At 35.7% G+C, this 13,594-nt stretch overlaps 2 protein-coding genes across 3 annotated transcripts; both read left to right on the top strand.

The window, feature by feature from the left end:
- Positions 1 to 3,394, top strand: LOC129309600 (uncharacterized). Of its 2 annotated transcripts, none has more exons than XM_054951227.1 (5): positions 1 to 396; positions 1,413 to 1,661; positions 1,957 to 2,035; positions 2,828 to 2,906; positions 3,080 to 3,394. In XM_054951227.1, exons 1-5 carry the CDS (start codon positions 127 to 129, stop codon positions 3,087 to 3,089), a joined length of 687 nt encoding a protein of 228 aa, XP_054807202.1. In that variant the 5' UTR covers positions 1 to 126; the 3' UTR covers positions 3,090 to 3,394. The 2 variants fall into 2 exon arrangements, with proteins under 2 accessions (XP_054807202.1, XP_054807201.1); XM_054951226.1 differs by having other exon boundaries at positions 3 to 396; positions 3,101 to 3,394.
- A 4,048-nt stretch (positions 3,395 to 7,442) lies between these two features.
- LOC129309445 (probable inactive purple acid phosphatase 27) lies at positions 7,443 to 12,148 on the top strand. The gene is made up of 12 exons (XM_054951027.1): positions 7,443 to 7,663; positions 7,779 to 7,870; positions 7,971 to 8,049; positions 8,137 to 8,259; positions 8,353 to 8,445; positions 8,617 to 8,746; positions 9,483 to 9,568; positions 9,660 to 9,788; positions 9,944 to 10,149; positions 10,225 to 10,350; positions 10,523 to 10,826; positions 11,588 to 12,148. Exons 1-12 carry the CDS (start codon positions 7,484 to 7,486, stop codon positions 11,891 to 11,893), a joined length of 1,854 nt encoding a protein of 617 aa, XP_054807002.1. The 5' UTR covers positions 7,443 to 7,483; the 3' UTR covers positions 11,894 to 12,148.
- Positions 12,149 to 13,594: the final 1,446 nt, after the last annotated feature.

Here is a 13,594-nt window from a genome sequence, read left to right on the forward strand (position 1 = left end):
AAGTCCGGTACCGAGAAACAACAGCAAGCGCTGTCGTTTTAGGCTTTGCCCAACTCTAGTTAGCTTAGCAGCCGGAAATGCCGTGTACGGTTGTCTTGGATCGCACTTGTCGCGGCGTAGAGCAGAATGTCGAGCTCTGCGGCAGAGCCAAAGGAAATCACAGAAGATCCCATGAACTCCGACCCGAACCAAACTGACCAAAGCGAAGAATGGGAAACCATGGCTCGAGCTTGGCTTTCTTCTTTCCCTGAGGCTAAAGAAGTCACCATGGTCGAGGTCGAAGCCTGGATCGACTCCAACCATGATTCCTTACCCGAGGGCCTCAAATCTATGCCTCGTTCTGATCTCTGTCATAGGCTTATTTCCATTCAGAATTGCATGAGATTCCCTCCTCAGGTACTGCGCTTGCTTGAGTTTTTTTCCCCCGGGATCTTCCGTAGTCTGCTATCACCGTCCTCATCATTTTTGTAGCCTTTTGTTTACACGTGTAGTTAATGTTAATCCTGTAATTAACATTAAGTTTTAAACTCGGGCTTTCTCTTAGATGCCGGATGGGAAAATATAAGTAGGTTGGGGGTTCTCTAGACTATAAGAATGGGATAACCCTCATTTAAACTTTCTTCTCCCTCCCACTGGCTGATGTTACGGCAGTTCACTTTGTTTGGATTCCCTCATTGTGTGGGATTTCCCCCGGTTCCTCTACCAAACCTTGGAATAATTTGACAGGTTACACCTTTTAGGAGGTTCTCATATGCAATAATATGGTAATCACAAGCCAATTGGTAGAGGCATGTTTACCCTGGTTCCACTTGTAGAAATTGTAGATTCAGAAGACTAGAGATGAGAATTTTGATAAACAATGTTCCGTTGCTTGATAGATGGGCAAATCAGGATTTAAGGTTTCAATGTAGTAGCAGGACTTTTTTCTTGATTCTCATCAACTGAGATTGTGTTGAAGCCTGTTCATTTATGAGGTGAAGGATAAATTATGAAGACGTATAATTTACTTAAGAAATAATTTGTCTTGTCCCACAATTTAGAGTTTTTGTTCCCATTTCTATGTGTAAAATATAGCACGCGCATAACAAGGTCCAAGGATATAGTTATGGTCTGTAAAAACTGGGACCTTCCCCTTCTGTGTGTGTGTGTGTGTGTGTGTGTGTGTTTTGCTGTGGATACAAAAAGCATTATCTAACTGTTTAAAGAATGGTTTATCTTGTAAGACTAGGATATTTCAACAATAATAGATTAGGAAACAAGATGCCTTCCCAGAGCAACTTTCTCATTGTTTTCTGGTGATATATTTTCAAAAGTTCTTCATACCATGTTGTCTTTAAAAACTTTGAATAAATATATAAACAATAATAGGCAAATATTAACACCTGACACTTTCTTGCCTTTCGATGTGGCAGGAGAAGGAAGTAAATCAGCTTGATATTCCACATGCTCGATTTCAGCGCACGGATCAATGGATACCAGTTTATTCATGGCTGGAAACTTTGGATAAGGATGAGGTGGTCAAGTCCAAGGAGATTTCTGATTGGCTAGCTGAAAACCCTAAGGTCCAAGAGCAGTTGTGTTCAAGGCATTCTCGATATCATTTGATGCACTATATTAAAAAATGCCATTTAAAGATATTAAAGAGAAGGGAAAAGAAGAAGGTACCAATTCTCTGCCTATCTTTGCTAGTCCTTATGTTTTTCTCTTGTGGCCTTTGAATTTACAGTTCAATCTGTACCATGAACATGGGGAGAACTTCTATGCTGTGGGTGTCTATAGTCAATCTTAAACATAGTACTCCTGTTATAGTTTTAACTCTATATCTTTCCCATCAGCATTAAAATTATTTCATCTTTGACGGTAATGATTATCTTCAATTATTTGTGGTTGTTGATAACTGGGCATCTGCTTATACATTGAGATTATCTTTTAGACTTTTACTACTTGCTTGAACAGGTTTTAGATCAGCCTGACAAGAATACTTCACTGAAGGTTCAGAAAGATGTGCCAATGAAACACCTGGCCCCACTTCCATGTATGTTTTTATTTGTCTTAACTTCTCAATGCTTATCTGTCTTCAAGAATTTAGAAAAGAATGCCCGTTTCAGTTTTCATGCTACTGAACCTTATGCCTCCTATCTCTGTAGTGATTACTAAGCAGAAAATGGCATATTTCTTTGAAGTAACTTATCTGGCGGGCAACAATGCTGACACTTTGTCTTTAAGGGAAGGGAAGAGAATAGAAGCGAGAGGATTAAATTATTGAAAAGCTCTGAAACACAATAATATGCAGACAACCATAAACGTTGTGTGTGTGTAATCAATTTGGTTCTTATTTCATAATTGCAGTTTGGGCAGCTGCCTTGCTTGTTTGTGGTAATCATATCAGTCCATCTAGCCTACTTAGCTTTCTCTTTCTCCTTGTGTGTGTGTGTGTGTGTGTGTTAGCGTGTTCTGGGATGCAGTTCTATGGAGTTATTACTTTTGCCTGGATTGGGAATATTGAGTGAAGTATATTTTGAGGAGTGGGAAATTTGGGTAAAATATATTTCCTTTCTTCTGGCAATCCCATTTTCGTTTTTAGTTGCTTTGCAGGCATAAGCCATGCGTCTGAGTTTTGAATTTCATATCTCTAATTCCATTGCTGCGCTTGCCTTATCTTCAAAATGAGCCTCTTATGGGAAATAGTTTTATTTAATTCTGTCAATTATGATTAATTTTTGAGGAAAAAGTTCAGGGAAATCCTGTAGATTCCTCTACCTTTTCAAGCTTTCTTACCGTTAGATCTACACTCTAATGTGTTACTAATCCTCTGCTGGTTTTGCAGGTAGTTCTTTAAACAATATTCCCAAAGATAGCGATTTGTACATTACCAAAAGAAACGAAGCGTATCGCAAATATGAGATGTAAGTCAGCTTGCAGATCTTTTCTCCTCGATTAGCATCTTAGAGGAAATTTCTTAGTTAAATCCAATCTAAAAATAAAATAGAAATAACAATAGGTCAAGCTTATCATAAAGAAACTTAGTGAGACTCACTTCTTCATTCTTGTGTATGGAAGCTGACGCTAAGTTGTTAAGCTTATCTTAACGGGTTTTCAGTTTAGTGGAGTTGGAGAAGCTGCTTTCCCCAACAATCTCTAAGCGCTGAGACAAAACGAAGCAGCCAGAGAAACTTCAAACCATCAGACTTCGATGGCGAATCCTCCAGCCGGTTCGTTCTTTCTGCATAATATTGACTGAAACATTGTTGCCTCAGATCAGAGTGCTTACTGATCACATCAGCTGCCACATTATTGTTCATTATCATCATGAGCGGTGCTTTTTAAGCTTTTGTTATGTCATCAATCATAGCATAGCAATTTAGATATGGAAAGAGCTCGGGTGTAATGTGTAGATCTTGAGTATTGAATCTTTTTTTTTTTTTTTTAAAGCAAAGTCGCAAGTACGTAGTTTTTAATATTTTTTTTTAATCAAGGCAAGGGTTTTCAAAGTTAAATACATTGAACGGAAATGAACCGAACAAAATTGATGTCTAACAAGGTTTGATTTGGTTTTTAATTTAACCAAACCGATTCAGGTTGGATCGTTTCAAGTTTTGAAGTCACGAACCTTACCAAAGCAAACTCAATCTATTTTAATAATTCTAGCATGAGACCAACCCAATTTGTTTTTAACTTGCAAACATATTATAAAAAATAAAATATAGAAATATGATATTAAATTTTCAAAATTATTTATATATAGTTTAAGAAAACTGGCTCCAACAGTATCCACACGACAATATCAAATGATCAATTTAATTAATTTTCTTGATTCATGTAAACCAGTTTTTTTGGTTGCATAACGCGCTCAACCGTTTTGTTTTTTTTTTTTTATTTTGTTTTTTGGTGGGGGCCAGAAAAATTTCATTCAGTCAAAATGCAAAGTAGATAAATCTCCAACTACACCAGAAAACAGTAAAAGGTTCAACGGAAATAAAACAAGCGAGGATAAGTTCGACGGAAATAAGAACAATCAAAAGAAAAGGACAACCATTAAAAGACGACAGCATTAACCAATGCCTTCACGGTCTTCCTCCAACACAATGTAGCCGAGAACTGAATCAGATGCACCAGAGTCGTTACGAAGAATCAAAGCACTCCTTTAAAGCCATCCCTGCAACCGGGCGTCAGCAGAGTTTGCTTCGCGAAGAACAAGAGCGAAGGAAATACCCTCACAAGACTCTAATTTATCCCAAATATCAAGAACCAGAGTATGAGATTGCGAACCACAGCAATAAATTCCGATTAGTACAAACCTTAAAAAGTTCATAGCAATCAACTTCAATAACTATATTAGGGGTGTTCAATCTGGACGCGTCCCGATTGGCCCGGTATCGTCCCGATCATATCGAAACGGGTCTTGTCCCGGCCCGAAAATAATCGGGACGGGACTTTACGGGACGGGACAGGAAAGGGGTTCGGGACGGGACGGGACACGGGATTACCATCAGGACGTCCCGTCCCGTCCCGAATATTATATATATTATTTTTTATTTTAAATATATTAATTATATTAATATAATTTATACTTATATTAATTATATCAATTATAATTTTAATACTTACAATTCTTATTTAAAACTAAAGTATTTTTATATTGATAATTTTAATGGTATGGAGTAAACATGGCGATATCTTTTTTATAATATATTAATTATATTAATATAATTTATTCTTATATCTATCTATTTAATAACTTTTATTTATAACATACTTCTTGCTTATTTTTAGAAGAGTCATTAGCTTAGTATATCTTCACTAAAGTAGAAGAACAATTATTTGATGTTGTATTTGACTTGCCTGTTGTTGCTAATTTTATAGCATAAAGATCACTTGTATTTTTTATTATAATATGTAGTTGTGATTAAAATAATTCAATAATTGATTTTAAATTATTGTTATTTATGTACTTGTGTTATTTTAATTTTAAACTTAATAAATTATATAATTTAAAATTTTAATGAACATTATTATCCAGATCTTTTTTCGATATTATTTCATTTATCGGGACGGCGGGACGTCCCGATTTTGTCCTAGTCCCGTCCCGACTCTTAACGGGACGGGACGACTTTCGGGACGGGACGGGACACGGGACCAAAATTCAGTCCCGATCTTTTTTTCGGGACGGGACACGGGACGGGAGTGTTCCGGTCTCGTCCCGTCCCGTGAACACCCCTAAACTATACGTTGCTTAGGCCATTCAGTAATCATATCCTTTGCTTTGTTAACTGCTATCATCTCAGCCATAAAACCAGAATTTGCCTATATACTCTCCCCCCATCCAGCTAAAAAGGAGCCGGCAGAGTTCCGTGCAACAATACCATCACAATTCAGCTTGATACTATCTTGAGGTGGCTTATCCCAAAGTCTGACCACAGCACACCAGCTAGAGGCTTCCTTCTCTGTTAAAAGCCCCACGAGCGCTCCAAAATTCGTTCAGACCAGTTCCGGAGATAGTAATCAATTTGCCAGGATCAGGTGGGTCATTATCAAAAACCATCTTGCAGCGAAACTTCCAAATATACTAGCAGAAGAAGGCCACATGAGCCTGCCCATAATTATCTAGTGGAGAGATACCAGTTAAAGCTTGATAAAACCAACTACAGATACTATCCGTCCCCAATGAATCAACATGTTTAACCCGTTCACAAAAAATAAAAAAAGATGCTCTGGGCTTTCAGGTTCTTTACCACATAATTCCTTTTAAAGAGAGCCTCATTTGTTGGCAAGGCAGAGTTAAGCAACCTCCAAACAAATTTTTTTACCTTCCGGGGAAACATCTAGATTCCATACCTTCTTCCATAACCTCGAGCTATCACCCCCTGTGGGCCAATGCAGTCTAGGAATCTCCCCTGCAGATCTGTGGAAGTTGAGTCTGTGACCATCTCTGACCACATATTCACCCTTCTTTGATCCTGCCCAAACAAGTCTGTCAGGACGCCGTGTAGCAGAAAATGGCATCTTCCTAATCAAATTAAGCATCACTTCATCAGTATGATCACTAACTAAAGTCAAATCCCATGTACCATTGGAAATAAGTGAAGCAGCAGTTAGGGCTGCATCAATTTCTGCATCGGGTTTCTTAACAAGCTTACTACGGTCAAGTGGTTCTAGTCCTTTTTTAGCGTCAAGGAACAAGCAGTTAGGGAAATAAGTACTACTTTTTAACACCCGAACCCACATGCTATCAGGTTGTTGAAGGACTCTGCAAGCCGTTTTGGCTAGCAGAGAAATATTAAATCCCAGGCCACCCTCATCATTGGCCAAATTCAAATGCCACTTCTGTCATTATTACTCCCGTAAAATTTCGAGACCAATCTGTCAGGTTTCACATAGGTGTACTTTGGAAATCTAAAACACGACATGAGGAATATAGGGATTGCATTAATAACTGCCTTTTATCATGAGAAGGATAGACACTTACTTCTTCCAACCCTGCACCTTCTTACCCACCTGCAAACGTGTTTTGTGAATAACACAAATACAAGAAGTTGTTGTTGTTGTTGTTATTTTTATTTCGGTTGTGTCTGAAAATTGGGGGAAACTTTATTTGTTTAGTTGAAAAGAAAAGTTTTTATCAATAAAATCTGCTTAATTAGTCACGCAAGCATTGAACGAAGACCATTCCTTCGTGGGAATGCAAATAATATATTTAGCCACAATCGCTGCTTCTTTTGCCAAAATCTAATAAAATAAGATTGATTGTACGGGTGCTGTTTTGTTTTATTAAAATTATAGTTTTTCTTAAAATTTTAGCAGTATGTTTTAATTTAATTTTAACTTTCTAAAACAAAGTATGGCAGCGGAAAAAAAATTAGAACAAAATAAAATTGATATATATAAGTTAGTAATTTACGATGATATAATATAAAAGGCTTTATTTTTTAAATAAACATAAATAAACTAAAGGAAGAAGTTTTGATTTTATTAATAAATTCAAGTGAAACATATCTATATCAAAACTACAGGAAAGTGCTACATAACCTTGGGCTTCCTATCATGTGTTCTAGTTTTAATGGAAGGGACTGTGACTTTTTAAACATGAGATCTTGAATTGATAGTTAGATAATCATACAAAGAAAAAAAGAAAAGTCTATCCTTTCCATAAAATAGTTTGGAAATGGATAAAAAAATTTTGTTCAGTCATATAATTTTGTGCGTATATGAATGCATGATTTCATTTTGGTCAAAAAAATTGTCTATGCTTTTTGAAGACTCATACATGAGCTCAGCTGAAAACTGGGAATGCATTATTCAAACAAAAGAGCCGGCAGATCCACTAATTTAGAAATCACTTATAAAATATTCAGAAACACTAAACAATTAAATGTCCATTATATATATATATATATATATATATTCACAGACCATATTACAAATAGCTCCAACTTAAAGTCAAATGCTAAGACTTGCCTCCATTGCCGAACTTTCATCTCTAATAATGAGTTGCTTCATCATGTGCTTGAAAATTCCATTCATAGTCCTATTGTCAGCTTATTTCTCATCAGCTTATTCCGGTAATGGAGTGCAGCCTCTGTCGAAGATTGCTATTCACAGAACCACTTATGAGCTTCTCCATAATGCCTCCATTCAAGCCCATCCTCTTCTTCTAGGCATCGAGGTCAGATCATAAATATGCTTAACATAGTACAAATAGTCTCTTACTGTGATCTGGACTTGATGATAATGATGATGCAAGTTTCTGCATGCAATAACTTCATTCACCTCACGCGCAGGGGAAGGATTCTGAGTGGGTTACTGTGGAACTTCACAGTCCTAATCCCAGTGAAGATGACTGGGTTGCTGTTTTTTCTCCTGCAAATTTCAAGTAATTTTATTAATTTGTCTTTTGACTCTTTTCATTACTTGGAGTTATGTCAGAATTTTGTTGGAACTTAGTGGGTTTTGATTCTCTGTGCAATGGGTAGCTCATCATTTTGTCTAGAGGTTGACAAGTCAGAAAACTCAAGACAAGTGGCCCCCTTTATATGCTCTGCTCCTATAAAGGTATGTCTACGTCGTCGTTTTGATTTGAATACAAACCAGTTCAAAACCTTGAAAACTCAACCTCTCTATTGATTCTCAATTTTGCAGTATAGGTTTGCCAACGAATCCAACGAGGACTACACCAAGACAGGCCAAGCATCTCTCAAGTTTCTGCTGATCAATCAGCGATCAGATTTCTCATTGGCATTATTCTCAGGGGGATTGTCCAATGTGGGTGTCTCTGTTTTGTCGCATTCCTTCATTGACTTAACAGAACGTTTTAATGTTTTGAAGATATGAATGAGAAGTGTGTGATAAATGCAGCCAAAATTGGTGGCAATTTCGAATACAATCAGCTTTGTGAATCCCAAGTCTCCACTCTATCCACGCCTTTCTCAGGGTAAAGCTTGGAACGAAGTAAGTTTAAACTATTCTTGAGAACACATTGTTACTTTGAATTTCCAGAATTCTGCTAGTTTTGAAGGAGCTACATGACTTGCATGCGTAGATTAGTTCCTCATTCTGTGTTTCTGAAAATAAACATGTCTTCATCTGATTGGTGCATTGTATTGTTATATGTAATTGTAGATGACAGTGACCTGGACAAGCGGCTATAACATTGACGAAGCTGTGCCTTTTGTGGAGTGGGGTCTTAAGGGGGAATCACAAACACAATCACCAGCTTCAACACTCACTTTTAATAGAGGCAGTATGTGTGGTATGTGCAGTTTACCATGTTTAATTATGCATAATACTCAAATATAACTTTCCACATAGATTTGGATTTTTTAGACTGACAAATGGGTCAAAATTTTCTCAATATTGGGAAAATCCTCATTCTTTCCGAGGAGAATGACCATTAAGGAATTAATGACTGTTAAGTCCTAATAATTTTTTTTTTAAAATAAGTTGCAAATATCAATTAAAATGATTGCAAATTAAGTTTTAATTACAAAGAAGATATTTAAATTCTAAATGTAATTTTAGTTTACAATTGATGCTTTTGTTTGCAACTATTTGAATAAGTATTTATAACTCATTTTTAAAAAAATTTGTTGGAAACCGAATTATCATTAATTTTATCTTATAAAATTTTGCGGTTATTCTCCCAGCTTTCTATAGATCATGAGGCGCTCACATACAGACCAAGATTTTATGCTGTCCTTTATTGGCTCAAATATCAAAGACCGTTTTCACAAAGCACTAGTGCTTTATTAGCATAAGGGTTAAGGAGAGGACTGAAAAGGAAGATAAGATGAATAATCCAAATCCAAATACCTCCGCATGGCAAACATATTTTGGCTGTGGAATCCCGTTTTTCTTTTTTCGTTTCTCATAGGCTGCCAAACAAGACCTAAAACATGGTGTTTTTTATGACCAAAATTCTTATACTCCCTTGAAAGTTTCTCCAATTCAACATCGTTGTAAATAGCCAATTATTCTTGTACATGCAGGTCCACCAGCACGAACCGTTGGGTGGCGTGATCCTGGTTTTTTCCATACCAGTTTCTTGAAAGATTTATGGCCAAACTCACTGTATGCACATCAACCATTTGATTTTATGCCTAAAACAAAAGGGCATAAAAAAAAAGACCAACTTTTGAAAACTTCGATGATTCCTGTCATTTCAGGCACACAAGTTAGGTCATAGATTATTCAATGGTTCATATGTCTGGAGTAAATCATACCAATTCAAAGCACCGCCATCTCCAGGACAGGACTCATTGCAACGTGTCATCATATTTGGTGACATGGGAAAGGTAACAATTGCAATTGCTTATCTGTTTCAAGTGAAATTCTTCTCCTTTTTATTGATGAAAACTACATATTTAGTGAAATTCATATCCTGGGATGCTTTTTGCAAATGGTATTAATTAGCAGTGTTCTTTATATCCCCTCAACAAAAATGTTTCAGGCTGAGCGTGATGGGTCCAATGAGTATAATAATTATCAGCCAGGTTCTCTGAACACCACAGATCAACTCATCAAAGACTTAGACAACATTGATATAGTTTTCCACATCGGAGACATCACTTATGCGAATGGATACATCTCACAGTGGGACCAATTTACTTCACAAGTGGAACCCATAGCATCAAGAGTGCCTTATATGATTGCAAGGTGTGTTTAGTTATTCTGTGCATGCAGTATTGTGTTTTTGGATTGCTTCGTACTTACTTAAAGTACTTCGTACAGTGGCAATCATGAACGTGATGGTCCTGGGACTGGTTCCTTTTATGACACAAATGATTCAGGTGGAGAATGTGGTGTACTAGCTGAGACCATGTTTTATGTTCCAGCTGAAAACCGAGCTAAATTCTGGTAATTATTAGACGTGATTCTGGAAATATCAGTTCTTCAAAGAAAAAACAAGAATGGTTCATTTATTTTCATTTCTATTCTTATTTGCATCAGCAGAGTTTTCTGTTCCATTAAAGAGTGACAGTGAAGTGTGTATTAGCTGAATACTATGAATTGTGTTTTACTTTTATAGGTATGGAACAGATTTTGGAATGTTCCACTTCTGTATAGCAGACAGTGAACATGATTGGAGGGAGGGAAGCGCTCAATACAAGTTCATCGAGAATTGCTTTGCATCAGCAGACAGACAGAAACAGCCATGGTTGATTTTTGCTGCTCATCGTGTTCTTGGTTATTCCTCTGCTTACTTGGACCAAGGAATTTCTGGAGAACCTATGGGAAGAGACAGCTTACAAAAGCTCTGGCAGAAATACAAAGTAGACATTGCATTTTATGGTCATATTCACAACTATGAAAGAACTTGCCCCATCTATCAGGTAACCCTAGACAAGAGAATTTATCACCTCCCATATTTTGCATGAGTTCACAGTATAAGTTGCAAATTAATGTATTATATTTGAGTTCTTTAGCGCGTTTTTCTCTTCCTATTCATTTAATTCAGTTGAAGAGGAATTGACATGCAAATGATAAATTAAGATGAAATGAGTTTCTTTAGGTTTGTCTCTCTAACTGTACTGGTTATGTTGGACAGGAAGGATCATATTTCCTTGATATGAGTTATACAATGAGAGGCAATACTCTGTCTTTCAGAAACAAAAGGAATATAAGCATGTATGTATGTGAATGCAAGAAATCAATGAAGACACAGTAAAATGAGTGTTAGAGGTCGGCAGATTCATTGATATATACACTACTTCGTTGAGTTTTTATTGACATTTTTCACTAATCAACCATGCTCCTAGAAATGTTCTTAAATCCCTCTAATAAAGGATCCAGCTATATCAGCTACTAGTGTTTGTCTGTTTGATAAGTGGCATGAAAATGCTGGAAAAAACACGGAATAAAAAACTCAAATTAGCATACGTGAAAGGGGTCTCATCTTCCAAACAAGTGATTAGGTATTCGATTTTCAATAAACCTAGTTGAAAGGAGTCTGTCTCTTCTTTTCAGTAAGCCTAATGGAAGATACTCCTTTTTCCATAACAAGAAAGGAAGAATTCCAATTAGCTATGATCAGAACATTCAAGTTACTTGTGTGAGATCGTTAATTTTTGGTTTGTTAATGCATGCAATGCAGAGTCAGTGTGTGAATTCAGAGAAGCATCACTATTCAGGGACAGTGAATGGAACAATCCACGTGGTAGTTGGTGGAGGAGGAAGCCACTTGTCAGAGTTTGGACCGGTTGAGACTAGCTGGAGCATTTTCAAAGATTCAGACTTTGGTTTTGTGAAATTGACAGCATTTAATCAGTCATCTCTTCTCTTTGAGTACAAGAAGAGCAGTAATGGGAAGGTCTATGATTCATTCACAATCTCAAGGGACTACAAAGATGTCTTGGCCTGTGTTCACGATGGTTGTGAACCAATTACTCTGGCCACTTGAAATTCTACTCAAAATATTATCACACATGAAATTGCAATCAATAAAGTGATGTTTTCGTCATCCTTGTTTTGATTAATAACTACATGTGCATGCATGTTTGTTGGTTAGTACTACAAAGAAAGTGACTATGGAGGTTTACCTTTCAATGTTTCAAAAGCTTGAGTGGCTTTGAATTGTCTGACTACTTTCAAGACTTGGCTTAGGATTTGTATAAATTTTATATGATGTAAATGAGTCACTACCTTTTTGGAGTCACGTGCAAGTTAATCTGAAAAATTTTGTTATTATCTGATCTGGTTTTTAATTTTAAAATAAATCATGATTTAATTTTAAATTTTAAGACAATTGAATGCCCTTCATTTTCAATAACTACGTATTTAAATTTCAAATTCTTGAAAAATAATTGTCCATTAACGAATTTATATCATGTTTATTGCCATCAATAAAATTAAATCATGTTTAATGCTGATTAATGAAATTATTCTCCTATTATAAAGGAGAGGCTATCAGGTTAGGAAATTATGTAATTTTGAAATTTGTCTCTTTCCATAATTCTATTTGTTTGCTGCTTTGAAATTTGTGTGATTAAGGAGGTTTTGAAAGTTGCTCTCCACAAGTCTCTATAGTGCTTGGGATAACTCAGCAGTGGTTTGTCGTATACCTGGAATAAATATAGTTGACGCAAATAATACTTTAAGGACAATGTAATACACACACATTTCTGAGCATAGTTGTCGAATAATATTTCTTCAAACAAAAAAAAAATCAATTTGATTTTATTTATGAATCAAATAAGGAAAAAACCCACATGTAAGTTAACTATACCTTCTAAAAGTCTCTCTCGGTTAGTGTTTTTTCTTATTTTATTTATAAATCACTTCTAGTATTTTTTATTAAAATAAAAAAAATTTAAACTTTATTAACTCTATTTTAAAATTTAATAAGTTTTCATCTCTACTCCTAATAAAGACAAAAAGAATTATTTTAATAATTTTTAATAACATTTAATAAGGGTAGAAAAGTAAAGATAAGCATAGAAAATAGTGAAATGCCTAAATAGGATCAAAATAACCTTTTTATGTAATATAATTAGGACTAAATGAGTATAATGTGAGGTTCATCCATACATGAACATTTAAGTGTAAGGTTCATGGTTCAAAAGGAATATGCTCAGAAAGTAATTAACAAATACGAGATTTCAAGCCCATGTGAATAATTTTTTTTTTTTGGGAGAGCTACTTTCAATTAGATTTGATAATACTCAAATCTGACCTAATAAAATAACTATGTAAAAAAAAAAAATACTCAATGATAAAATATAATGTCATTGTGCAATCCATGCAGCCAACTTCATCTAGTAGGACGAGACTTATTGATGTTGTAGTACTCAATTAACAATTAATCTGAATTGAACTATGATATTGGATCTGTATCAAAAGTTAAAAAAAAAAAACTAGTTATTTTATTAAGTTCATGGTTCAGGTAGCAGAATTAGGTAGAACACAGAAGCAGATACATGAAAGATGGAATTAGAGTTACTTCAGGCAGTCAAAGGGAGTTGTGCATTTGGGTTCAGAATCAGAATTGTGAGTGTGGTTATCATAACAAATACATTTTCCATTTTCACACACAGCTCCACTTCGGCATTTGGTCTCCCAACTGCAATCACGGTCACTGCTGCATTCTTGCCCTATTGCTATG

Source organism: Prosopis cineraria, unplaced genomic scaffold (genome assembly GCF_029017545.1).
Source record: "Prosopis cineraria cultivar Desert tree isolate PC_DT_omini unplaced genomic scaffold, ASM2901754v1 PC4, whole genome shotgun sequence".
NCBI lineage: Eukaryota > Viridiplantae > Streptophyta > Magnoliopsida > Fabales > Fabaceae > Prosopis > Prosopis cineraria.

Excerpts from the sequence above, each read along its gene's own strand:
- LOC129309600 (XM_054951226.1), top strand. The coding sequence starts at position 127 with ATGTCGAGCTCTGCGGCAGAGCCAAAGGAAATCACAGAAGATCCCATG. Across the intron at positions 397-1,412 it reads GCATGAGATTCCCTCCTCAG|GAGAAGGAAGTAAATCAGCT; the intron begins GTACTGCGCTTG and ends TCGATGTGGCAG. Across the intron at positions 2,907-3,100 it reads GCGTATCGCAAATATGAGAT|TTTAGTGGAGTTGGAGAAGC; the intron begins GTAAGTCAGCTT and ends ACGGGTTTTCAG.
- LOC129309445 (XM_054951027.1), top strand. The coding sequence starts at position 7,484 with ATGAGTTGCTTCATCATGTGCTTGAAAATTCCATTCATAGTCCTATTG. Across the intron at positions 7,664-7,778 it reads CTCTTCTTCTAGGCATCGAG|GGGAAGGATTCTGAGTGGGT; the intron begins GTCAGATCATAA and ends CCTCACGCGCAG. Across the intron at positions 8,747-9,482 it reads TAATAGAGGCAGTATGTGTG|GTCCACCAGCACGAACCGTT; the intron begins GTATGTGCAGTT and ends TTGTACATGCAG.